Source organism: Thermobia domestica, chromosome 9 (genome assembly GCF_964235325.1).
Source record: "Thermobia domestica chromosome 9, izTheDome1.hap1.1, whole genome shotgun sequence".
Classification (NCBI taxonomy): Eukaryota; Metazoa; Arthropoda; class Insecta; order Zygentoma; family Lepismatidae; genus Thermobia; species Thermobia domestica.
The window spans coordinates 37,133,169-37,159,300 of record NC_137462.1 but is presented as its reverse complement, the minus strand read 5'-3'; the positions used below and the strand labels follow the sequence as shown (position 1 = coordinate 37,159,300).

Genomic DNA, 26,132 nt, shown 5'->3' with positions numbered 1-26,132 from the left:
AACGGAAAGGGGGATCAACTTGCACATCGTATGAAAGTTGGTGTTAAATAAAAGAAGATAAATCAGGTCGCGACTCTCTACGATAAGCATGTGCAAAATAGCGGTGGGTCAAAATATCAACACAGTCTTCATTGCAAAGTCTATGGCCACTCGTATGTATCTCAAACGGTGGAATAAATGTAGAAACAAAAACACGGATATGTCATTATTTCAAAAGTATAATGATTCAAAGTAAAGTTAAAAAAAAAGTTCCAGGGTCCCTCGCAGGGTCCCAGACGGGGTCAAACCCAAAATGTTGAAATAGGAAGGGGTTCAAATTGACTATCGTATGAAAGCTTATGTTAAGTGAAAGAAGAGAAAACAAGTCTTGACTCTTGATGAAAAAGTCTATTGCCAGTCCCAATAATCTGAAACAGTAAGACAGGTGTTTAAAAAAAATTAAAAAAAAAAAAAAAAAACTAGAATGTATCAAAGAAAAAAAGAAATATCCCAGTTTCAACAGCAGGATCCCAGACGGGGTCCAACTCAAAAGTTTCAAGTGCCAAAGGGGGTAAATAAGCACATCATGTGAAAGCTCGTGTTAAATGATACAGAATTGGACATTGGACAAGTCTCGACTGTCGATAAGCATTGCAAAATGGCACGAGTCATTTCCTTTGATACATTCTAGTTTTTGTTTTGTTTTGTTTTTGCACCTGTCTCACAGCTTCAGATTAATAGGAGTGGCAATAGACTTTTTCATCAAGAGTCGAGACTTGTTTTCTCCTCTTTCACTTAACATAAGCTTTCATACGATACTCAACTTGAACCCCTTTCCATTTCAACATTTTGAGTTGGACCCCGTCTGGGACCCTCCGAGGGACCCTGGAACAGTTTTTTTTTTTTTTTTTTTTTTTTTACTTTGAATTATTATACTTTTGAAATAACGACATATCCTTGTTTTTGTTTCTACACCTATTCCACCGTTTGAGATACATACGAGTGGCCATAGACTTTGCAATGAAGACTGTATTGATATTTTGACCCACCGCTATTTTGCATAGGCTTATCGTAGAGTCGCGACTTGATTTATCTTCTTTTATTTAACACCAACTTTCATACGATGTGCAAGTTGATCCCCCTTTCCATTTAAAAATTTTGAGTTGGACCCCGTCTGGGACAATTTATTTTTACTTTGATACGTTATACTTTTCAAGTGATGAAAGACATGTTTTTCTGTTTTCATATTTTTGCAACGGACTTTAAGATATGCTTAAAGGTGTTAATAAAAATGAGTAACGTCCTGCCCTCAAGCGGAATGCTTGAGACTTCCCCAATTTTGGAAACAGGTTTTGATCTTACCCTGACCCAAGCTTTCAGGAAATATATACGGAGGTTGTTCAGCCTACGTTTGGCCGATTTCGTTCCTTCCCCCTCCCGGGCAGAATGGACTCACTCGACCTGGCTCGTGGCGTCCTGCAGTGTTGTGGAGTGGCTTCCTGGGAACGTAGTTGTTTTTCCGCGCGGACGACAATAACGCACAAAACAGGATCATTGTTGTGAGTGGGTTTCCGCTCTCTGACCAAAATGCCGCCCAAACTAAGCCGGTTTTGGGAAGGCTATGTTGCGGCTCTAGTGTTTCTGTCATTAGAAAACAGTGCAAGAAGAATGGTTGCAACACGAGTTTAAGTGGAATAAAAAATGTTATTAAAAAGTACAAGGGCAACGAAGCTCCACTATTTGGATCACCAACGAAGTTGCCTAGGAAGCGGGAATGCACCAAGGTCACCTCCACCGTACAGAGGAAACTTCGCAAAATGGCAATGCAAGAAAATCCGCCAACACAAAGGTGTATGGCTAATCGTCTTGACGTGTCTTTGAGGAGTGTGAGCCGGACGTTACACCATCAACTGAAGCTGGAAAAAGTCATGAAAGCTCGCGGCCATCTTCTCACGGATGCCACCAAAAGGATCGAAAGTGTAACGCCCGGAAGCTGTACGAACGGCATCTGGCAAAACAAAGGTGGATGTACGTCGTAATACTCAATGAGGCATGGATTTATCTTTTCGACTGCGGCAAACCGAGAGCCATCATGTACCGAGAGAAAGGCGCCAAGAACTTCAGAAGGTGGGTCCGTGTCTGTAAAGAATCCTTCCCAAAAGGGTTCATAGTCGTTACTGGCTACTGTTACCGAGGTAAACTGAAGATTCGTAGGGTGGTGAAGAACTGTAAAATAAATTCGCAGTATTTTCAGGAGCAGATCATTCGGCTGATCTACGAGCATGAGATTCCAACAGTGTACGGAAATGACGCCAACCTGGTGCGCATTCACATGGACAAGGCCTCATCATATACCTCACGATCGTCCCTCGCATTCAACAGGGAGATGGAGGAGGCAAGTGGTATACAGGTGATACCTTTCAACGAGGTATCTGTTAAATCTCCAGATGCAAGTCCTATAGACTGTTGTGGATTTGGATTGCTGAAGCGGCGTGTGACAACTGTGGAAGGACTTTGGAAAGCTTTGCAAAGGGAATGGGACAAGATTCCCCTCCCAGTTCTTCAGACAAGCCTATTACAGTGGAAATTACGCTGTCGGGCTATTGTTAGGGACCAAGGGAAACACATCGAGCACTTACGGACCTGGCGCCATGGATTATTCTAAATTTTTAGGTAAGTCGAAATTGGCCAAATGTAGACTGAACAACCTCTGTACATCACTCCCACTTTGTGGGTTCAGGTTCAAGTACATTCCGTGTAAGATATCACAATTTTACGAGACATTAGGGAAAATTAAATATGAGATACTAGAAATTAAAAAAATAGGTGAAATCAATTTTTTCTACCTGAAAAATGCTTTACGTGAAGAGAGAATGACAAAATCTATATTGATTAAAATGTTTGCTTTGGCTTGTAATTTTGTTATTTCAAGACTTGCAACCTCTTCATCGGTACTGATATCTGAACCGAGTCAACTTGACATTATGAATCAAAACAAGAAATGTGCTTATATCAATCAACTTCCATGAATATATCGAATGGAATTCTTTTAAGACTTGGGGGCCGCGGTGGCTTAGTGGTAAAGCGTTCACCTCTGGTGCTTGGGGTCCCGGGTTCGATTCCAGCCCCCGCTAAGTGAACTTTTCGGTGGACAAGCACCATGTGCGTGGGTTTTCTCGGGGTTCTCCCGTTTCCTCTCACTTTCTGCATTCCACCATTTCATTCATTACTCATCATCACCGTCTCCTTTAGCCTAACCAGCATAATCGTGGGACGTAAAACTCAAAGATTTCATTTCTTTTAAGACTTACGAAACAAAATATTGAAAGCTCTCTCTCACCTTGTTCCGTCTTTGATTATAAAACAAACATGTTGAAGCAACAATTCAGATTCCTTCATTAAAATATTAAGCATTATAAATTCCCGAATCTAATATCAATACTTGAGGGAGAAGCTTTTTCAGTTCACCAAGCACGTATCTTAATAAAACAAAATCAGAACATCTTGCATATGTAAATATCTCTCAGTGTTTTAAAAGCTCTGTCTACAATTCATTGGGAAAATTCCACAGATGCTACAGATGCTGAACTCCCATTAAAAATTTCCAATGGGTGCTTGAGCTTCTGAACACACATCTTTTTGGCACCTATTGTCATAACCATATTTGGGTTGGAGCATAGTTGTGTGACCGCACGTTTGGTCACCAAATAACCTAATTGCATATGTTTTATACTAGAAACCATAGTATTCAAGGGTGCAGAACAAAAGTAATATAGTATTTGATGTATAGCTTGGGCTTGCATCTATTTTTGTGTGTCAGTCTCTGATGATACATGGATGAAATAACTATCAAGGGTAATCCCATAAGGTAAAACCAATGTTAATATTGTATAGACTCGGTTAAGCGCCCAGAGCACTTCCGTGGCTAAGCGGTTAGCGTACGCGCCTTTGGCGTGGGAGACCCGGGTTCGATTCCCGGCAGTAGCTCATGTGGTTCGGATTCCACGTTAATCAGTAGGTCCACGTCTCATATAGCCTCGCTGCTGAAAGGGACGTTAACTCAACTCAGCTTGGTTAAGCACTCACTATGTCGCCGTAAATTTAGGTGAAAACACAGTTCTTACGAGGATGATTCAGAAAGTAATGCCTTCAAGGCGATGCCTTTATTTGTATTTGACAGATAGCACCGATACAGGTATCAGTGGAAAGCTTGCAATGACAGCTACAAATGATGTCATTATTTTTCAACATGGTCCCCATTACGGACAACACACTTATACGCCAACGCGAAACAAGGTTTCTCATGCCGTCGGCGAATAATTATGGTAGCTCCTGGCGACATCATTGTCGAACTGCTGCTTCCACCTGCGTCACAACTGTAGCGTTGGCCCTTAAGGTGATCCTTAAATTTGGAGAAGAGACAAAAGTTGCAGGGCGCAAGATCTGGGCAGGATGAGGCAGAATGTCCGTAAACCTCAGGCGCTGCAGTGCTGCGTTTTGTGGCTTGTGTGCGGACGAGCATTGTCGTAGTGCAAAATTGCCTGTTTATCTTTGCGAATGCGTTGCAATCTGACCCGCAGTAGCTTTAGAGTTTCAACGTAGCGATCTGAGTTTCTGGCCGCACAACCTTCCGCAGTCAGAAATTCAATGACAGCGCGCTGTTTCAACTGGATGCCATGGATTGCTCCATTACTCTGGAACGAAAAGAGATAGGAAGGTGAAACAAGCGACATTCTACAGCTTAAACCCCAGTGCATTAATGATAAACAATTCAGAATGTTTGCAGTACTGTTGACCAAGTAGTGGGCTTGAAGGCATTACTTTCTTAATGCCCCTTGTATCTTTGCTGCAATGAAGATACAAATGGTTGTACATTCCCGCCATCTACATAAGTACACGCAAACTACTTTCGAAATAGCAGTAAAGTCGCTCAGAGAGCCACAATAAATTGCAGTCGACTGACAGCAAGGAAAAAGTTTTTTATCATTTTTTTTTAATTTGCGATTAATATTACGATTACGAATTGATATTACACATTAATATCGCGTTTTTTCGCATTCACATTCGTATTCTAACAGCGTTTGTACACGTCTCCAGCAATGCCGGTTCCGGCTCGGACAATGCCGGCGATGGAATCGGCGGCAATAATCAAATGATAGCTTGCACACGCTTTCCGATCCGGCAAAAAAGCCGGTAGAACTCCCGGGACCAGCTCCGGCAAACGCAGTTGGCCTAGCCTCCGACAATGTTGGTGTCGGCTTCGGTTTTGTCGGCGGCAATGGTTTCTTATGCGTGGATGCACACGCAGCCGGTAATGCCGGAGCCGGCTTGCTGATAGGTTTCTTCAATCTAGCTGCAGTGAGTGGCAGGGCATTGTGTATTCTTGTTTATTTTCCTGTATTTGGATTTTTTGTTTACTTTAGTTTTTTTCTGTTCTTTTTTTTCACATGATTTCAATATATAATGATGAATGAAATAATCAAAATGGCTGTGAGGTACAACAAGTATAGCGGCTTGCTATTTGCATACATTCTCAGCAAGGGAAATTCGGATCTTGTTTGAATTACCCAATTACGGCAACGCGGAAAGCGAGTTTCACAGATGTATATATTTATATTAATTTATTTCCTACAGTCGAAACTTACTTAAACTATTTAAACAAAGGGCTCGTTGGATTCGTTTTGATAGAGAATGTCTTACCATATATGAAGTAATAATTTAAAAAATCAACATGGCGGAAATGAACAAAATGGAGATACGAAGAAATTATAAATCTAGGATAGTTTCGCAGTGTTTATACTGTTAATTATGCAACCCAGTATGTAGGGTATGAATAACCTTCATAATAAGAAAACAAGGGTTTAAATCTCCATCATAATGGAAGAAGTAAACATTCCCAAGCGTAACAAAGGTTCTAAATAAAATGAAAGTAAATAAAAACTAAAACACAACTACAGAAAGAACTGAAAAAGCACAAACAGAACAAGAAAATTTCCAGTCTTGTGGTTGCATGCTGCTTTACCCTATAGATCATAATAAAAATATTAATCTTTGTGCTGCTTTGTTTCCTCTTTCTTCGCCGTAAGTAAAGCAAGGCACGGAGATATCGTTTGTTTATTGCTGGACTCATTTTCTCTCCTTCACGTTCAAACTCAAACTACTTCTTGGCACCGGCATTACCGGTATGTGTGTGCAAAGCAGCGCCGGATCCGGTCTTGCAGGCCGCGTGTGTAAAGTATCCCCGGTTCCGGCATTGCCGGGGACGTGTGCAAATGCTGTAATAATATAAAAGGTAAATGTATCAGTCTGTGCAACAGGATAATTACTAATAGTGAACAGTTACACTAATAGATGTGCTACTGTGGCCCAGGCCAGCTCTAGGCAAGTTGTGGCTCCGTGCAATGGCATTATTTGCCGCCTTCTCTTTCTCCAGAAAGAACAAATCTTAAAAGCCAGGCCCATCATGAACAGTGAAGGGAAAGGGAAGTGAACTCGCACTGAGAAAGGCCTAAACACTACAAATACAATCTCGTTATATCCGTATATTAGTGAAAGATGATATTCCTTTTTATAGAATTCAATATCGAGCTTCAATGTCAATATATCAATTTGCAATTTCAGTGCAACTAGTTTTTTTTTTTAATTTGAATTTCTTGATTTTCCTTCTACATCTGTTAAAAGAAAAAAAAACTTGTTTCCATCTTCAATAATAAGGAACTTGTTTGTGTCAAAGCCAAGATTAGTTTGATATCAAAACTGTGATAACTAACTAAATGGAACAGGTGTTAGCTAATGTTCGAGAACTAACTTCTTCCATTTGACATCAATCAAGTACTTCATGCTGGGATTTGTTTGACCATTTGCTTTAGCATTGTCCATGCGCCCTTAAACTAATGAGATTCAAACATGATTTATGAATGTAGTATTCCAGTAGAGGGTCAGCTTAGCAAATTTATAGCTATCATCATCATCATCATGAAGTCTGTTTCCAACAAGGAATATTTATTTTATATAACATGACAGATTTTGACGCCCCGTACAAATGCACGTGTTGCACATGGTAGAGTCGACCCTGCTGCGGCCTTTCTGACGGTAATAGATGTTACCTGTGGGATTGCTGTGTATAACTAAGTCCTTGAATAACTGAATGGAATTCGGGGTGGTTAGTGGAAAATAATAATAATACTAATAACCACTCCTGCTGGTATAGTGGCTAGAGATTTTGATGTATTTAGTCCCTGGTTCGGTTCCTGGTCCGCGAGTAGCACAAAAAAATATAATTTCACAAGCACTGACTTTCATTGGTCATCTATTTGTTTTAGGATAAAGGGCATAATCGTGGGACGTTAAATTTTCATTTCATTTCATTATAATAAATTTGTGAGTAAAACAAACAATTGAATCTTTTAATTAACTACGATTTTAACCTACGGCGTAGAAATTCTAAAGGATTGGGTGCAACAACTAGTTTAAAATAACAGAGAGTTCAAAAAGAAAGCTTAACAATATTAAAATAGTTTCAAATACACTGAAAAAATCTGTTACAGTAATAATAATAATAATAATAATAATAATAATAATAAATCTTTTTATGTCCCACGGGTAGGCCGGCTAGGGTAAAGGGGACGGTGATGATGAGAAATGAAGGAACTGGTGGAATGGTGAAACAGGAGAACCCCGAGAAAACCCACGCAAACGGTGTTTGTCCACCACAAAGTTTACGTGGCGCGAGCTGGGATCGAACCAAGGACACTATGCACCAGAGGTGAACGCTCTACCACTCGGCCAGCGCGGTTTCACCCTGTTACAGTAAAATAAACATTGAGTACATACTTGAACTACTGGACTTCTACTAAAAGCCACCGAAGCGAAGGGGCTGCCGTCGTCGTAAATTAGATGTCAGTTGCCGCTTTTTCGCCAGGTGGTGGTATAAAGACTTTTTGACGAATGACTGCTGAATGATCGTGAGAACTCGGTAACGTCCGCTGAGAACTGTGCTGCCACCTGTTCTTTCTTTCTTTTTTATCTTTTTTTGCTAGGATATAAGAACAGGTATTGCTACTCATGTAACTGTTGTCAGACAATTCAAAGGCTTACAAAACTAATTTTCGTGACAGGTTACAGCAGAACATGTTACGTTATCCGTTACTTAGCAAAAATGTCAAATATACTGCGTAAAGCTTTGCTCATTGCAAACAATAAAATCCAATTAAAATTCTCACTAACACGCTAAAGTGGTAGCCATTTTGTGTTTTAACCATGTATTGGTATAGAACTTTTCAGGATATGAGTATCAATGCAATATGTTGTTGGCAAAATTGAGAGTAGAGAATTAAAAAGCGAAAAGAAACGACCGTGTGGCGGTACTGACGGTATCCAGCCGGCACTGGCGATTACATAGACCATATGTTTGTTTAAGTGCAGCACTAGCGGTTCAGACGAGGAGACACGGCGGATACAATCTTATTACCGCCATAGCGGCAAAATTGCGGCATTCGTGTAATTTCGTAACGGTACCGCTGCCATCGGCGCACGAAATTTTAGACGGCAGGTCACCGCGGTTGGCGGTCGATCCGACTACTCTTACACATGGGGTACGCACGTTTCCATAGCACCAACCCAAAGCTTTGCACTAAGTGAAGGATTGGCGTCGCGGCTCCGAATGCTTCGACAGGGCACCACTTCTTGCTCCTTCGCGTACGTAGTTTCCATCTGCAGCCATCCCTCATCCAACGATTGGATTTAATACGATACGAAAAAGTAGTCAAACATATATTGCACTGCCTCATTATCAGCAAAAGTCTTTCTTCGCAAAAAAAGTAAAGAAGATGCTGGAAGAGGTGGTTTTCAATGGGAGAAACATAAGAAGAATACAGTGCAAGAGAATGAGTTTGGTACTACAATCTTAGAACATGGACCGTCTTTTTAGCAATGCGTGGGCGTATCTTTGTCGATTAACATGAGGCTACTATGTTTGCTGACCACTGCTGGTTACTTGTGGACAAATTTAAGGTGTATTTTATGGAGCTCAGCACTGTAACGAACCACATTGATGGTTTCGCCTCGACAAACGAAGTTATGGTGGATCACTTCCATCGTAGTACACCATACGAACAATAGCATCCAGGGGTTTTCACCTTATCGATTGCACGGAGCTGCAAAACAGCAGTGGTATGGAGTCTGCAGTTGCACGATAATTTTCCATCATTGCTTCCACAGTATACTTGAGAAGCGGATCAGAAATTACTATTGGTCGGTGGACATGCGCTGCTCATTTTTAAATCGGGAAGAAATTTCACAAACTAACGGTGTACGGTGCGTTCCTTTACCATTCCTGACCCTTGGTGTTTTCGCACTTAGATGTGCAAAATATCTTCGTTTGAACACGTAAAGGAACTTCACTTGCAACTGTGTCTCTATGGTGTACTTTCACACGACTCTGTGCAACAATGCATTGACCCGTGACTGATTGGGCACTCTAGCCTGTTTCCTGAACAGATACGAAGTTTATGATGTCTTACATGTGACCTAGAATCGATAATTACTGAGCTTCTGAACAGTTCGCGCTCTCAGATGCTAGAGTCTCGCCCCTTTGCACACGTAGTTACTGATTCCAGTGGCCGAAGTCAGCGATAAATCTTGGTTAGGGCCTTAGGGTCTTTCACTTGGTAGGGTTCAATGAGTATGTGATATATGAATTTAGTAGCCAAAAATCATAGAAGTGATGTAAAATAAATAAATAAAAGAATGGGTTGCTTTTGTGTTAGTAGTATATAAATATTATGAATGACCCTAATTCCTTTTAAACTCACGATTACTTGGCAACTCTGGACGAAGCAAGAGAAACAAATCTTGTCCACGCAAGAAATGTAATAAAATGATATCTTTCAGTTTAATGTCCCACGATTCCGCTCGTTAGACTAAGGGAGATGGATGATTAAGGCAAGTAAATGATGATAGAACAATTGGTGGAATGCTAACGTGGAAGGAAACGAGATTAGCCCGAGAAAACCCACGGATTCAGACAAGAAGATAGAGATTAATGTAGAGAGGGGTCAGAAAATAACCTAGCCTACCCTACCACTTTATGTATTGTACATTTGGCCCCATTGTGCAACATATTGTCTGAAGATGGTTTCAAGTCATACCGGTACTTTTGGAAATCGATAAGAGAAACAGTATGTAAAACCATTACAAGTGGTTTCGATGGATAAAACGAGTGCATATGAAAAATGACTCTATTAGATGCTACTTTTCACTGGCGGTGTATTTGTGCACATTGTACAGTATTGTATGGCTACAAGTAGAGCGTTACTAGTGTGAACCATGACAAGTGCTATTGAAACTCATATCATTGCCAAAACCCAATTCTTTTCACTACCCTCGCTTGCGCGTATACTTACAATCGCTGACGAGCCTGCTCCTTTCGAACGGCCAAGCAATTTTGCCCTAACTCAGTTAGATAGCATTCGTGTTTTTAGTGGCCATCTAGCACAGGTATATTTGTGTTTTTTGCGCTAGTTTTTATGAAAATCGTAAAAGAGTTGGGGATAGTTCTGGAGCTGGGGGGCCAAAATCAGGTAAAAAAATGTTTACAGAAGAAATTAGTTCATGTTACGTAAGGGAAATTATTAAGTACTAACATAACCTAATCTAGCCTAAACCAACAAAAAATGGAAGAAAGTACGAATTTTAAGCAAAAAATTCTGCCCAAATCCAAAAATCCTAACCTAACTTCACCTAAACTGACTTAAGTTAACCTAAACCATCAAAAAAATACAGAGAATATAGCAAGCACGAAATTGAAGCAAAATATTCTGATCCCCTAATTCAAAAAATATGCTAAAAATTGTAATTTTTCAACAATATTTTTGGTGGTTCCCTTGAACGTTACCTAGGCCTATATCAAATGAGACATCGCCCAGCGGAAATCTTCTAGGGGACAATAAAAAGGAAATTAGGGAAAGAATTATATATTTTCAAATTTCGAGTGGTGTGCCAAACGTAAAGCTGTACTCTAGTACAACTAAACATAGCCTAACACAAACTTATACTACCAAATACCTGTTCATCTCGTCTAATTTGAACATTAAATGTTAAAAACGGTCGCTGTAACTAATAAATTACTAAATAAAATATTAGCATTAAATTTGCAATTACAACTAATAAGCGCAATTGTAACTCCTTTCAAAATGCATTTAGAAATATTCATAAATAATTCGTAATCAGTACGTGCAAAGTGAAAGAAGACATTTTGCTTATACCTAGCTAAAATAAGTTAGCCAACATTACAGCATTCTATATTATACAGCTTCGATTCTAAGCTTTAAAAAGCGTTGTCTTATACTCCTACATCTTTAATATAACAATCATGATTTTTAATAAATAAATGTTATGCATATAAACTTCTATCATGTTTTCAACCTTGAACACAAACGGCAATATCAATACCCTACTTACTTGTGTCTTACATTTAGGACTACGATTTGCTTGCATTATTGTACTTAAAATGTAAAACAGAGAAAACACAATTGCTAAGAAGTATTTAGAGGGGAAAAAACATTGTAAACATGTTATTAACTTCGAAATATCTGCATTATTATGTTACACTATTGATTGGCCCCCCTACACAAAATATTCCAAATTGTTTAAAATATCTAGAAAATTCCAGTTTCCCTTGGTTGGACCACATTGTTTTCTGAGACGTCCGCGCTTATATTATATAAATAGTGCTCTCAATTCACATTTACCACAGTTTCTTCTGAATTTCGTCCCTATCAGTTCTGTCACTCACCTCACTCCTATAGCTTCCGTCACAAATAACGTTTAAATATGTCGAAAAATTCAGACAGAGTGACAAGTATGATTGTATCAGCGATTAAAAACATTAGTGTTAAAGGAGGAAGCGACGTGAAGAGCATCACAGATTTTATAAGATGTAAGATGGGCGATAACCCTTCAGCTCGCGAAGTAAGAAATGCTTTAAAGCGTGCTGTAAACATTGGTCTCCTGGAGAAAACTAAAGATGGAAGATTTAATTTGAAATGGAATCCACCGAGTATAAACCTTAAGGAGCTTGAAGAAAACAAAAACTTTAGCCGTGGAGACATAAGAGAAAGATCAAGCACTAGAAGTCGTCGATCTGGGAGATCCACAGGATCTAACAGAAGCAGGAGCAACAGCAGAAGAAGAAGCAACAGTAGAAGCAGATCGAGTAGAAACATAAGCGGTAACGCGGACTTCGTGAAGGAAGATCTTGGCTGGCTTGTAGAAAGAAGCTCAAGTTCCAGCCGATCTAGTAGGAGTCGATCTGGTAGATCCAGCAGATCCAGTAGAAGCAGCAGCAGAAGTAGAAGCAGTAGGAGCAGTCCCAGCAGTAGAAGCTCCAGCAGTCGAAGCAGAAGCAGCTCTAGCAGAAGCAGCAGCAGTGATGCAGACGTCATGAAGCTTCTTGGTTCGCTTGCAGAAAGAAGCTCAAGTTCCAGCCGATCTAGTAGGAGTCGATCTGGTAGATCCAGCAGATCCAGTAGAAGCAGCAGCAGAAGTAGAAGCAGTAGGAGCAGTCCCAGCAGTAGAAGCTCCAGCAGTCGAAGCAGAAGCAGCTCTAGCAGAAGCAGTAGCAGTGATGCAGACGTCATGAAGCTTCTTGGTTCGCTTGCAGAAAGAAGCTCAAGTTCCAGCCGATCTAGTAGGAGTCGATCTGGTAGATCCAGCAGATCTAGGAGGAGGAGCAGCAGCAGAAGTAGCAGGAGCAGTCCCAGTAGTAGAAGCTCCAGCAGCCGAAGCAGAAGCAGCTCTAGCAGAAGCAGCAACAGGGATGCGGATCTGCTTGATATTGGCTCGCTTGCAGAAAGAAGCTCAAGTTCCAGCCGATCTAGTAGGAGTCGATCTGGTAGATCCAGCAGATCCAGTAGAAGCAGCAGCAGAAGTAGAAGCAGTAGGAGCAGTCCCAGCAGTAGAAGCTCCAGCAGTCGAAGCAGAAGCAGCTCTAGCAGAAGCAGTAGCAGTGATGCAGACGTCATGAAGCTTCTTGGTTCGCTTGCAGAAAGAAGCTCAAGTTCCAGCCGATCTAGCAGGAGTCGATCTGGTAGATCCAGCAGATCTAGGAGGAGGAGCAGCAGCAGAAGTAGCAGGAGCAGTCCCAGTAGTAGAAGCTCCAGCAGCCGAAGCAGAAGCAGCTCTAGCAGAAGCAGCAGCAGTGATGCAGACGTCATGAAGCTTCTTGGTTCGCTTGCAGAAAGAAGCTCAAGTTCCAGTCGATCTGGTAGATCCAGTAGATCTAGGAGGAGGAGCAGCAGCAGAAGTAGAAGCAGTAGGAGCAGTCCCAGCAGTAGAAGCTCCAGCAGCCGAAGCAGAAGCAGCTCTAGCAGAAGCAGCAGCAGTGATGCAGACGTCATGAAGCTTCTTGGTTCGCTTGCAGAAAGAAGCTCAAGTTCCAGCCGATCTAGTAGGAGTCGATCTGGTAGATCCAGCAGATCTAGGAGGAGGAGCAGCAGCAGAAGTAGCAGGAGCAGTCCCAGTAGTAGAAGCTCCAGCAGCCGAAGCAGAAGCAGCTCTAGCAGAAGCAGCAACAGGGATGCGGATCTGCTTGATATTGGCTCGCTTGCAGAAAGAAGCTCAAGTTCCAGCCGATCTAGTAGGAGTCGATCTGGTAGATCCAGCAGATCTAGGAGGAGGAGCAGCAGCAGAAGTAGCAGGAGCAGTCCCAGTAGTAGAAGCTCCAGCAGGAGAAGCAGAAGCAGCTCTAGCAGAAGCAGCAACAGGGATGCGGATCTGCTTGATATTGGCTCGCTTGCAGAAAGAAGCTCAAGTTCCAGCCGATCTAGTAGGAGTCGATCTGGTAGATCCAGTAGAAGCAGCAGCAGAAGCAGTCCCAGCAGCCGAAGAAGAAGCAGCAGAAGCTCCAGCAGCCGAAGAAGAAGAAGCAGCAGAAGCTCCAGCAGCTGAAGCTGAAGCAGCAGTGACGCTCAGTAAACTCAAGTCGCATGGGAATAACTTTAAAAGGAACACTCGTTTCAAAATAATAAATGGATCTTTTTTCTTTAATTCTTGACGGAGTGAGGTGATCCGTTCTCATTTCAAAATATATCTAACCAAACCACAGAATATTGTATCACAATACGACACTGGTAATAAAGCCATGAAATCTGAAATTATTTTATAAATGAATAATAATAGTTTTCTTTCAAGAGTGCTATAAATAGCTGAAGAAAATATAAAAATAAAAATAGTTCACACTGCAGATCACTAATTGTTTCGTCTATTCCATGGTTTCAAAAATGTAATATAGTATATTCAAAGTGCTATGAAATATTCTATACAAATTTAAACTCCAAATGCTCTAACGTATGAATTAACCACAAGTCACTACAGGAATGAGATCGTTTTATTTAGTTTACTAAATAATTGTCATAGTTATAATCCACATACATTAGAATAATTAATGCCTAACTCTTGACATATCAGACGTAAGAATAGCATATTCTTTGAGGATAGTTATTTGTAGATTTAGTCTGACTCCAGATTTTATCTTTGTGTTAAAATTTGCGTCACGTTGTAGCTATGATTCACTCGAAAATCCTTTAAAGTGGAACGCAAATATCTGTTAAATTTAGCGTGAGGTGAAACTTCTTACGTTATTGAATTTTTCATTTAAAAAAAAAAAAAATTGAAATCAACCTTTCGCTAAAGATAGTCTTCTGCTGAAGACTGAACGGTAAATGTTTAGCAGAAAGGGTCCAGACGTACGTAAAAAATACAAAATTCACAGGAGAAATGGAAGATGCAAGTACTAACCTATATTAATAGAAATAAGCGAAATGTAATTTTTTCAAAAAATTATGGTGGATCCCTACACTAACATAATCTAACCAAATCCTGCCTAAACTAACCTAACTTACGCTAACCTAATGTGAACAGAAAATACCGAAATTATAACCTATTTTAGAAAAATAGCTGAACCCCTTTTGCTAAACATTGTCCGACTGAACTCTCATGGCTATGTATATGTGTTAAATCATTCTTCTTTTCAAGAGCATTCTTCTCAGACCATTGGGCTCCTTCTCTCCTTTATATATACGTTAGAGAATAAATTAATTCGTTGTACTAGAAATTTCCCTTCTCTTTTTTGAGTGATCCTGCCTTATACAACGTGTATTCAACAAGACACTGTGTAGTCCTCACAATACTTTTACCAAATATTAATCAGCTACTTAAGGATTACCCTGTCCATGGCAGTCGCTGCTCTACAGAAAGCTCTCGAGATTAAAAGCCGAGCTACAATCAGTGATAATCGATAGAACTAGCTATCTGCTCTGAGCTGAATACATCCATGGATTTCAATGATGGATTCTAAGATTTGACAGCTTAAGTTTAGGGGTGCCTCTCCCGTTTCATACGTACAAAAAAGTTGAACATGTAACCTAATGTTAGGTTAACATGTAACCTAACCTAACATGTAATGTAACCTAACATTAAAAGTTGTTAGGTCACCCGATAAGACTTTAGTTAGACTAGAACAGTGACTGGAACCAGTTCTCATAAAAATTTAATAAATTCTCTTCATTATTCTTATATAATTCTGTAAAACTCAATGTGGAAAGAGCATATTCAACGTACCGATTCTCCATCGTATACGTTTACCATGCTACTGAATCACCGAAATCTTTCGCATCTTGCAATAGCTTCTACATGCCTTCTCTCGTATTAAATATAACTTTACTGCCAAACTTACACATTGGCATAGTAAATAATGAACTATTATATCTATGCATGATTTCGTATTTTTTTAATCAAGTATTTTTATTTTGTTTACGTTTTTACGCGTTTACAGCACTACAGCAATTAATACAAACACAAGCTTTATATAACGAATTAACCAGGTGGAAGTGTGTCCGTATTTTAGCATTTTTAAATATAACTCTACACATATGATTTAAGAGATAAATCACAACAGAAAAGGTGTTAATTGACATATCTGTTAAACGTGGAATTGGTGTGCGTATTTTCAGTTGTTTTACGTCCCACGCATATGTCGGCTAGGCTAAAGGAGATGATGATGTAAAATGAAGAAAGTGGAAGGAAACGGGAGAACCAGAGGAAAAACACACACACACACAATGTTTGTTCACCACGAAGTTCACTTGACGCGAACTGGGATCGAACCAGCGACCCCATGTACCAGAGGTGAATGTTCTACCACTAAGCCACCTCGGCTTCTAGTAGTAAACGTGATTAATACATGGTCAGGTACCATTATTTCTGGCTTTCTGGACTGTAGCTCACTACTTCTTAATTCACATATTGCCAATTACCTCATGATGAATCAAGCCGAAGTAATGTGTCACGGACTCCGAACTCATGTGCGCTAACAATGCAGCTTCAGTGATCGTCGCATGTCATCCGCACCTTACAAAGTGGTTTTGCAGGCTGCGAAAAAGGTGGTAATCTGTTGGTGCAAGATCTGGTATAAACGCCAGGTGGGAGATTTTCTCCGAGCCACATTCCTCGACCTTAGCACAGACCCTTCTTGCCATTTGTGGGCGCGAGTTATCACTGCGGATGAACACACCCTTGCGATGAACCAGAGCAAGATGTTTCTCCAACAATGCAGTCCATAGGAGTTCAAGCTGCCGACAGCTGCACTGGGTGGTTGAGTGGCAAGAGCTCAAAAAGGATCATCCCATGGATATCTAACCAAACATTCATTAGTATTTTGCAGGGGGTGGAGGTCCTGCTTCGGCACAGTTCATGCGGCCTTCTTCTTTAGGTACCCGTTGGCGTTGGCGTGTAATGTAGTAGTGAAGGACCCTGTCAGTTTTCTGTCCAAAATGGCGCATGTCTGTGACAAGTGAACACGGTTCTGAAGATATTCACTCGTTGTTGCATATGTTGAGGCGCTAACGCATGGGATACCAATTTACCGAGTTTGGACATGACCCAAGGTCAAGTTGATGACACTAAACGGTCGAATGGGTAACACTGGAATTCGCTGGTTAGTTCTTCAACAATTTACATTTGATTTGCCTTCACTGCTGCTCGCAGGGCTTCGTTGTTCAGCCACATAGGTCTCCCTTCCCGTGGCTTATCGATGAGGTTGGTGTCCCTAGAGTGAAATCTGGCACTTGCGCTTATACACAACAGAATGACCATGTACGGCATTGATGTTTCGTGCTTCTGAACTGGCTGAATGTCTCTGGTAAAATTCATACAGCATCACATGCCGTACGTGGTCATCCGACATTGACAAACGGAGTAGACTGTTATGGTTCTGCACACTGCTGCGAGATGAAGCAGTGTACAAGGTAACCAACAAAGTTCTTGCCGTTCTAGAGCAGCGATAAACAAAGAACAATACAGTGAACGGTACGTACCTTTAGGCTTCGAAGTAATCTACATCAGAATCCGACACCTTTTGCTAACGTTCCTGCAGCTCAGAACACCGTGATGCTAGAACTCCACGGTCGTGGATGCAAAGAAATCCGTGTGCGTTCCGCACATCTCTCATTTGCTAAGGATCTCCTATGGAGGTGGTTGTTGAGGGGATGAAACAAGTCGTAATCTGTTTGCGCAGGGTCTGGTGAATATAGTGCATGGTACAGAGTATCACCCAGCCAAGTTGCTGAAGGGTTTCCCGAGTCCTCTTTGACATATGTGGCTTGGAATTATTATGTAGGAACAGCACATCCTTGCGACTCACCAATGCCGGCTCCTTCTGCCCCAATGCACGGTGGACCCTTTGCAACTGCCAAGAGTTGTCAGCAGTGAGGGTCTGACCAGGTGGAAGTAGCTCGTAATGCACCACTTGCCGACAATTCCACCATACAGAGGCCATAACATTTCGTGGGTGCAGAGGTGGTCTTGAGGTGTGAGGAGCAGGTGACAACCAATTTCTAATATGCTTGGGAGTGCCATAGAGGATCCACTTTTCGTCACCGCTGAGCACGTGATCAAAGATGGGTGTGTTTAGGTGCTGAGTAAGCAAGGACAAATATGCAGTCGTTGTTCCTTGTTGGCTGCAGACAGTGTGTGGGATACCCATTTGCTTAACTTGTATGACTTTCCTATCCCATGCAGGTGCAGTCTGACTGTTTCAGCGGAAACATAGAACCTGTTTACAGGTACATCACACATTAGATCACTATTCTCCTCGATGGCTGCTTTCAAGGCCTCGCCATCCAAAACATGTGACCGTCCATTGCGAGGTTCACCCGAAAGGCTCACATCTCCGAACGGAATTTCTGAAACCAATGCCTCGTGGTGCGTTTGATCACGGCACTCTCTTCAAATGCCTAGCATATGCGACGACTTGATGCGCCAGCTGACATGCCCACTTTACAATCATACAACAAATACATGCGAACAAGATGTTTCGATATCTCCATTTCTGTTTGCTAGACGAGCTTTGACTGCTGTATGAACGTAATGTGCCTGTATTACTGAAAGTCAACGGTTGGACTAACTCCTGTGCGTCATTTCATTTCCTATGACTAATGGAACGTCGGTGCGGCGTCCATGGAGAACATTATATGAGAGAGACCGAATCTGGGGCGCGCGAAGAATTGCATTCTCCACGATGACAATGCAATGTCTCACTGAGCATTCTCTGTTCGTGAGTTCAACAACTTGCCTTTTCTGTACCAACTACTGTTTTTCCGAAAATGAAAACGTAGCTGAAAGATCATAGTTTTTACACCGTTGCCGGGATTCAGAGCGAATCGTGCAAGATCATAGATTCACTTACGCGAAGTGACTTCCACGTAAGAATTTTGCACAGGGTGCCTACTTCAAAGGAGATGCAGTTCAAACTTAGATACTTAGTTTTTTTCTTTTTTTTGGGGGGGAGGGTCAACAGAGCTAGTACCGAAGCTTTTTGACACACCCTTGTATTGAGCATAACTTTTGTTTACACGCTCCGTGTCTGTGTATCGTTATAAATATACCAGTAGATGGCATTAATCAATCGTTGCGTCCATCAGTAAAATATCACGAAGAAAATGCAATTATGAGTGAAGTGGTATTCACGAGATATAATCAAATAAGTTAGAAGCCATACCAAGAGCGATACTATTGTGCAAAATAAATAGTAAGTTGGAGGATGGTGAGACGGGTCATCTAATTATAATGGGAGAGCTGTTGGTCAGCTTGACGCAGATACAAGCGAGTACGTGTGATTGGTGTATGCGTGTGCATGGTCGAGATGGTAGATGATGTACAAAACTTCGACAAGATCGGCGCATAAACCAAATTGACCCATCTGCCACTTCACTCCATATTGCTTACGCATTTCGTGATGCTTCTGATGTCCATGTGTCCTCCCTAGTGTCATTTCGCGACAGCTAAACAGTGTTTGGATGTATCCGGAAGCCAGTGAAATATGTTCCATAATCTCCCGCCCGTCGTTGTACCATATTACAAACACTGTAGGGAACATGGTGACTGGGATCAAGGAAAATGGTCCAATATGTTCGCAGAAAAATGATGATTTTGTGCGACAAGTGATTCTTGGACTCTCTCAGTGTAGAGAAAACAGGGAGCACGTTATCATCTACAGCTTATCTGTGAATATGAAATGTATGGAGTCCTGAGTTATAGTACTGGCGGGTAAAATGAAATCTTTCAGTTTAACGTCACACAATTATGTCCTTTAAGTATGAAGAACACCATTGAACATTTTCGACGCAGGATCTGTTACTAGAGAATGGTACCTAGCTAGTCTTACCATAAATACTGTCGCAAAGCATTTAAGTACATTTGTACATTGACACAAAATGGTTAGACATGTTTTAATATTCTAATAACATGAGTCACATGAATGTATCATGAACCAAAATCACAAATAATTATTCAAAATGGTCACCATTTGCACAATCATTACGTCTTTGTGGTTAACAGTCAATTGCATTATGCAACACATCAACTGGCAAATCTACAGCTGCCTTCCGAAGAGACCGCTTTGAACTTTCAATATTGGGATGTCTCTTTTTCTTGCAAGTCATCTCCTGAAGCTTGGATCACAATTAGTAGTCCAAAGTGTTTAGGTCCGGACTAGCAGAATGCCAATCTGAAGTGGAAATGAAGTCCGAAGCATTTTCCTCCAGATACTGCTGGGTTGTCCGTGCCTTGTGTACTGGGCTGAGTCCTGCTGGAAGCTCCAGTTCTGCCTATGGAAGAGGGTGTTGGTGAGACTCTTGACTAGTCTTTCAAGCACTGTCTCCTGGTACACAGACGTTTTGACTTTTTTTTTAAAAAAACAGAAATGCAGTTTCCTTGTGCCCTCGTAGCTCCCACCCCACCATACCATGATAGGGTGGGATGCTGACCGTCTGGATCCTTGGAGCCTTTTCACCAGCTTCTCTAGAGGGTGTGGCATATATCCTGTCATTCTGGGCATTGAAAGTCTCCTCAACACTGAAAATCTTTTCATCGGTGAAAAGGATTCGACAATGTCCATTTGCTACGTAATGCTTTTAGGAGCCTCTGCACTTCAGTTCATTTGTCAGGAGATGTCCTTTGCGTTGTTTGTAAGCACGTAGTCCTAGGTCACTGCTTAACTTGTGAGACATAGCCATTTTCGATATCTTTAGCCCACGAGCCATAACTGACTGTTTTCTAACTGGATTTCGTCGGACACGCGGTGCCACTGCTTTTTCACACGTTCAGTGTTCGTATTGCGCGTGATTTTCCTTGCTGCGGGCTAATTTTCACAGTTCCTATTTCAACAAAGCGCTGGATAGTGCGATAAACGAATTTTTTACTATATAATTTAGTTTCTGGGGGGTTCTGAAAATCTTCTCTGGTGACTTGCCTACCTTGTACAACGCTCTCACAGCCTTTACGATACCGCTCTTAACGTCGCTCGCTTGTACGGCGGAAGTACAGCCACCCTCAAAAGTTGGGGCAGTATTCATGGTCCTGAAAAGATATGTTTCGACTTTTGTGTGTTGCTCTGGGCACTCACTTTGTTTACATGGATGACAGCACCCACAAGGATCCGTACAAGAGAGGCACTGAAGAATAACTACATCAAACGTGTGGAGTGGCTTCTCCGGATCTAATTCCATCGAACGTGCCTGGGATGCTCTCGGAAGACGAATAGGAATCCAACACTCCAGATGTTTCAGGCTTTCCTGAACACTTTTGTGGACAACATGCCAAACAAATGTGCAGGACGCTGTACTATCCGAAATATTTAGATCAAACCAGAATTATCGATGATCAAAGAAATATATCACAGGTCAGTACATTAGAATATAATATTATACTCTGTTTCCTACAAAAAAAGCAGACAGTTTACAGATATATATATAATATTTATTTATATATTAAGAAGAAATATATATATGCATAAGAAGAAAGTATCAGATTTATCATGACAAAAAAAGTAATAATCACACACTGACTCCAACAATTATCTACATGAACCTGTAAATGTAACAGATATCTATATCTATAGATAATGCAAAGTAATGTTATCACGTTGACGCACCGCCAGTAAATTGCAGTCAAAGATAATCTACTTTCACATACAAAGAAATTTTGGAAAATATTTACATTGCAACTTTGACGCTGCTTAGTCTTAAAACGTGCTGTCAGCAATCAACATAAATCTTGTAAACTTATATAAATATTTCACAACGTAAGTCAAGCTATAAATTATCAAACAATCACTTGATTTTTATTACTATGTCTTCAAATTCGTCCATGAGCATTATTTAATTTTCATCGTACAACGGCGTAGCATCTCCACCCAAAGAACTCTCTACCATTGAGTGGGGACTAGTGTTCGTTCGGGGTGTAGAGCGTACACTATCCCTTCCGGAGCCGGAGCCTCCGGAGCGTGGGGTACTCCTCGGGGACTTCTGCATGCCAAGATACGGCAGTCTTCCTCGACTAGGGTCCATGTAACTGCGGGGAGTGCCTCGCATCGATTCTTCTGGATGTCGGGGAACTTTCCGGACATCGTCAAATCGAGGTGTAGATCCACTGTAAATACATATAGGTTGATAAAGTAACAAAATTTTCACAAAAACCAAATGTATGTATTGCAATTAAAGATTTTCTACTCTACGTTTATTGGGCAACAAAGATTATATATATACGTACAGGGTGGACGGTAACAACACCGAAAAACTTTGGGAGGTGATTCCTTATATGAAATGGGGGGAAAAAGTTCTAATAAACACGGGTGGAAAAATGTCTACTTTCAGAGTTAAGAACTACCGAAAATTCGAAAAATCACGTTTCAAAACGCCCTGACTTAGAAACTATAGGACCTATCCCAAGCGGTTCAAGGATTTACACAGGAACTAGTATGTCCTATCTAAATATCCATGTTTTACCATCCTCTGTTATCGGCGAAACGAACTGTAAAAAGGAAATTGAGATATAGGGACATCCCTTTAAGTACTAATTATGTGTTCGTTTCGCTGGTACCGGTGAATTCTGAAACATGAGATATTTAGAAACAACGCATACTAGTTCCTGTGCAATTCCTTAAACTGCTTGAAATAGGCTCTGGTTTTTAAGCCAGGGCGTTCTGAAACGTGATTTTTCGAATATTCGGCGGTTCATAACTCAGAAAGGAGACGTTTTTCGACCCATGCTTATTAGAACTTTTTTCTTTCATTTCATATACGAAATCACCTCCCAAAGCTTTTCGGTGCTGTTACCTTCCATCCTGTATATATAAACAGCATAACGAGAAAGAAAACAACTTAGTTGCATTCGGAAAAATACTTAAGATTTCAAAGCTGAACCGGGACTCGATCCCGGGATCTACGTTAACCACTACGCCACCCAACCCGCTTCTCAGAACAGCCATACACTTTGTCACTCCTAAAGTTGGTGCTCTCCCTTTAAACACATGGCTTGTACCAAAGTCTAGCTGCCGTGCTTGGACAATCCACTGTCCATGTATTGAGAACACCTGTTGAAGGTTGTAATTTTATATATATTAATGAAAAGAGGAAGCAACAGTTTTAAACTTATTTTTATACACCTGATCCTCTGTTGCTGCGAATTCAATATCGCTAGTGGTTAACGCATCTGCACGGTATGCCGGAGATCCCGGAATCGATTTCCGGTCCAGTGTTATCTAACTAAAATATATACACGATGTTGATAAACATAACTTTATTTCCTTATGTTGATATAATCGTAGGGAAAAACTTAGAGTTCAATATATATTCGTCCACAGAGCGTAGTACACAAACGTATTGTCAAACAACAAACTACACTACACCACAAGAAAATGATCAGAATTAAACTAATGTTGCAGCAAATCTGAACACAACTGTTAATATGTTTTCTGCAGCAAGTCTCAAAACACCTATTAATACACAGTATGTCGCAAAAGTAACGGATCTTTTTTTCTTTACAGATAACCTACTAGCTCCATCTATTGAAACAATACATAATCGGAAAACTGAATATCTGCTCAACAAAACAAGTGAAGAATCATGAGAACCGATTAATGGAGTGTCAAGTTAGTGCAAGAAAAGTGAGTGTAGCTGGCGTCACCGTTACAGAAACACGACGGAGCAAAGAGCCAATATTATATTTCGTTTCAAGCTAGGTAAAACATTTACGTAAACATTGGAAAACGACCCAAAGCCAGGCACACCAGAAAACAAAAATCGCTATGATTGGTGGAACAAGTGTGTGAAATAATCGCCCACGATGCGAATTCGACTGTGAGATGGATGGCGGAGGAATTAATTACGACGAAAGACATGATTCACGAAATTTTGACAAAGGATATAAAGAAACGGAAAGTCTGTGCTCGATTTGTTCCGCACACCTTAACTGACGACCAAAGACCTGCTCGCGTTGAACATTGCGTGAACTGAAATTGCTTTTCAAAAGTCACGTGAGAAGAAAGTGTTGATTTCTGTTTTACGATTCCAAAGGTATTATACTTCGGGAATTCGTTCCACAGGGTCAAACTGTTAATGGTGAATATTATCTGGGTGTTATGGAGCGTGTGTGGAAGTGAATCGTTCGCGTAAGGCCCGAACATCAAGCGCCAGCCAGTTAGTCTTTATTGCACGACAATCCAACATTTCAGAGAACGCAGTTCGCGACTTTTTGGCTAAAAGACAAATCTCTTTTCTTCCACATTTTCCGCATTCGCTTGATTTATAGCCATGTAACTATTTCCTGTTCCCAAATAAAAATTGGCCATGAAAGCAACATTTTATGACAGTGTTACACTGTTCGGTCTGCCGTGACGAGGGTTATTGAGGCGATTCCGAAAAAGGGCATTAAAAAGCTAGCATTGGTTAAACGTGCCCAGTGATGTATTGTTGCGGAAGGACTGTATTTTGAATAATAATAATAATAATAATAAACATAGTTTGTAAAATACCTAATTCGTTTTGTTTAATTTAAAAAGTTCCGTTATTTTTCCAACATAGTGTATGCTTACTGCACGGGCGTAACAGCTACATGGGTTGTATTCAGTGGTGTAATACTAGAATGTTTGGTAGGCGATCGTTTTCAAAAGTATAGCATATACGGAAGACTATTCGGCGTATACGCACCGCAATATACACTCATTCTTTCGTAAATTTAAGGTGAGTATACGCTGGAATACAAAAATTTTAGGTGGGTATACGCCGTATACTCCCGTATACGCCCCATTACATCCCTGGTTGTATTATTTCCTACACAAGGTAAGTGATAAAACACAGAAATGTAATAATTACCCATGTCTTGGAGTTGTTTTCCCATCCTGCCTCGGAGTATTCCATCCGGCATTTTCCCTTTGTTTTAGTCTTGCCCATGCTTCTGCCGCTTTCTTCCAGTCCATTGGTTCAGTTGGCATACTTGGCTGTGGTTGTGGCAGTCTGAAAAGAATAATTAAAAATCTTAGCAAAGCATATTATATTCTACAATATTCTATCTTATTTTCCTTGTAATTCAATTCACTGCTATGGAAAGATTATTACTGTCACCAGTCTTTGCAATTCGCTGGTGCTCTTTAACGTCATTTTCTCCTTCCTTCTCAGTGGAACGCCAGGGAGACATCACTGATTTTATGGAAGTAATGGTGGCAGGGAAACAATGGCGGAGTTGATTGTATTACAGAAATACTTTCAAACGAGTACTGACCCGTCTTACAGTGTCAATATTCTGGACAGTTATTACCCCCTCTCCCCCTGCCAGTTGGTCCCCTGCCGCTGCTCCTGCTCTTACATCAAACAATAATGAACATGTTTGAGAATTTAAGACTACTTTTTAGCATAGGCAAGACAAATCACTGTATTCCTCACACACAAAAAGCAAAATGAAATGTACTCATTGGTTCTTAATATAGAAATACAAGCTCATTCAATAAAAAATAACTATATTACTATTTTTAAACATGGTCTCCCCTTTTAGTTTATGCACCCACGCCAGCGCTTGACAAGGTCATCGATTCCACACGAATATATATATATATATATATATATATATATATTGCTCGCGGAGAATAAGCGCGTGCATAACCATTCATGCTCCGTTGACGACTTTTTCGTCATTCTGGAGCCTCAATTCACTTAGTGCTTTAAGTAGGTCAAAGATATGGAAGTTGCGAGATCGCACGAACATGAAGGCTGGCTAAGCACTCAAAACCGTAGTCTCTCCATGGTGGGGAATGTGACACTGGCAGTGTGCTCTCTCGCATTACTATTTTGCAAAAGCATACCATTTGTACATTTAGGAAACCATGTCGTCTGTGCAGAACAGCTGGTTTGTTTTTATCACGTAGATTGTTTAAGCAGGTTGTAATGTTTACATTATCATCTCTGGGCATGTAATGTTCAAGAACGGACTCATGTAAGTTCCAAAACATAACGTCCACTTCAACAATATTCTCTCCCGAAACTGCAGTGAAATAGTGACCTGGACGCGGAGGAACTTCAACAATGTTATACAACAGAGAAAATAATACGATAGATATATAACGTAAACAGACAAACGTCTACGCGATTTAGCAAAGATATCGCTGTAATCGAGCACCAGATGGCTCTGGCAGTCTCATTTACGAGATTAAATATTACAGAAATCTTTATATTTTAGCGCTCAATCGCATAATCTGCTACTTTATTTCCTCATAAGGAAAACAATTAAACTAAAGTTAAGCTCCACAAAACCGAAATTCGTGAAAT

At 40.8% G+C, this 26,132-nt stretch overlaps 3 protein-coding genes across 6 annotated transcripts in view; 2 read left to right on the top strand and 1 right to left on the bottom strand.

Moving 5' to 3' along the window:
* The window catches only part of LOC145694571 (transmembrane and coiled-coil domain-containing protein 6), a 45,161-nt gene extending 20,874 nt beyond the window's left edge, over positions 1-24,287 (top strand). The window contains exon 5 of the mRNA XM_081770910.1: positions 23,360-24,287. The gene's annotated coding sequence lies outside the window, so the exon portion shown is untranslated. The remainder of the gene's footprint in view (positions 1-23,359) is intronic.
* On the top strand, positions 11,716-14,132 carry LOC145694569 (uncharacterized). The gene has a single exon (XM_081770904.1). It carries the CDS (start codon positions 11,812-11,814, stop codon positions 13,924-13,926), a length of 2,115 nt encoding a protein of 704 aa, XP_081627030.1. The 5' UTR covers positions 11,716-11,811; the 3' UTR covers positions 13,927-14,132.
* LOC145694570 (transcription elongation factor SPT6-like) overlaps positions 21,270-26,132 on the bottom strand; it is a 102,118-nt gene continuing 97,255 nt past the window's right edge. For all 4 annotated transcript variants that reach the window (XM_081770907.1, XM_081770908.1, XM_081770905.1 and 1 more), the window contains exons 32-33: positions 24,687-24,827; positions 21,270-21,963 (exon numbers count right to left, since the gene is read on the bottom strand). In XM_081770907.1, the coding sequence (XP_081627033.1) occupies positions 21,693-21,963; positions 24,687-24,827 (412 nt within the window). In that variant the 3' untranslated portion in view covers positions 21,270-21,692. The remainder of the gene's footprint in view (positions 21,964-24,686; positions 24,828-26,132) is intronic.

Coding starts and splice junctions, on each gene's coding strand:
- LOC145694569 (XM_081770904.1), top strand. CDS start 11,812: ATGTCGAAAAATTCAGACAGAGTGACAAGTATGATTGTATCAGCGATT.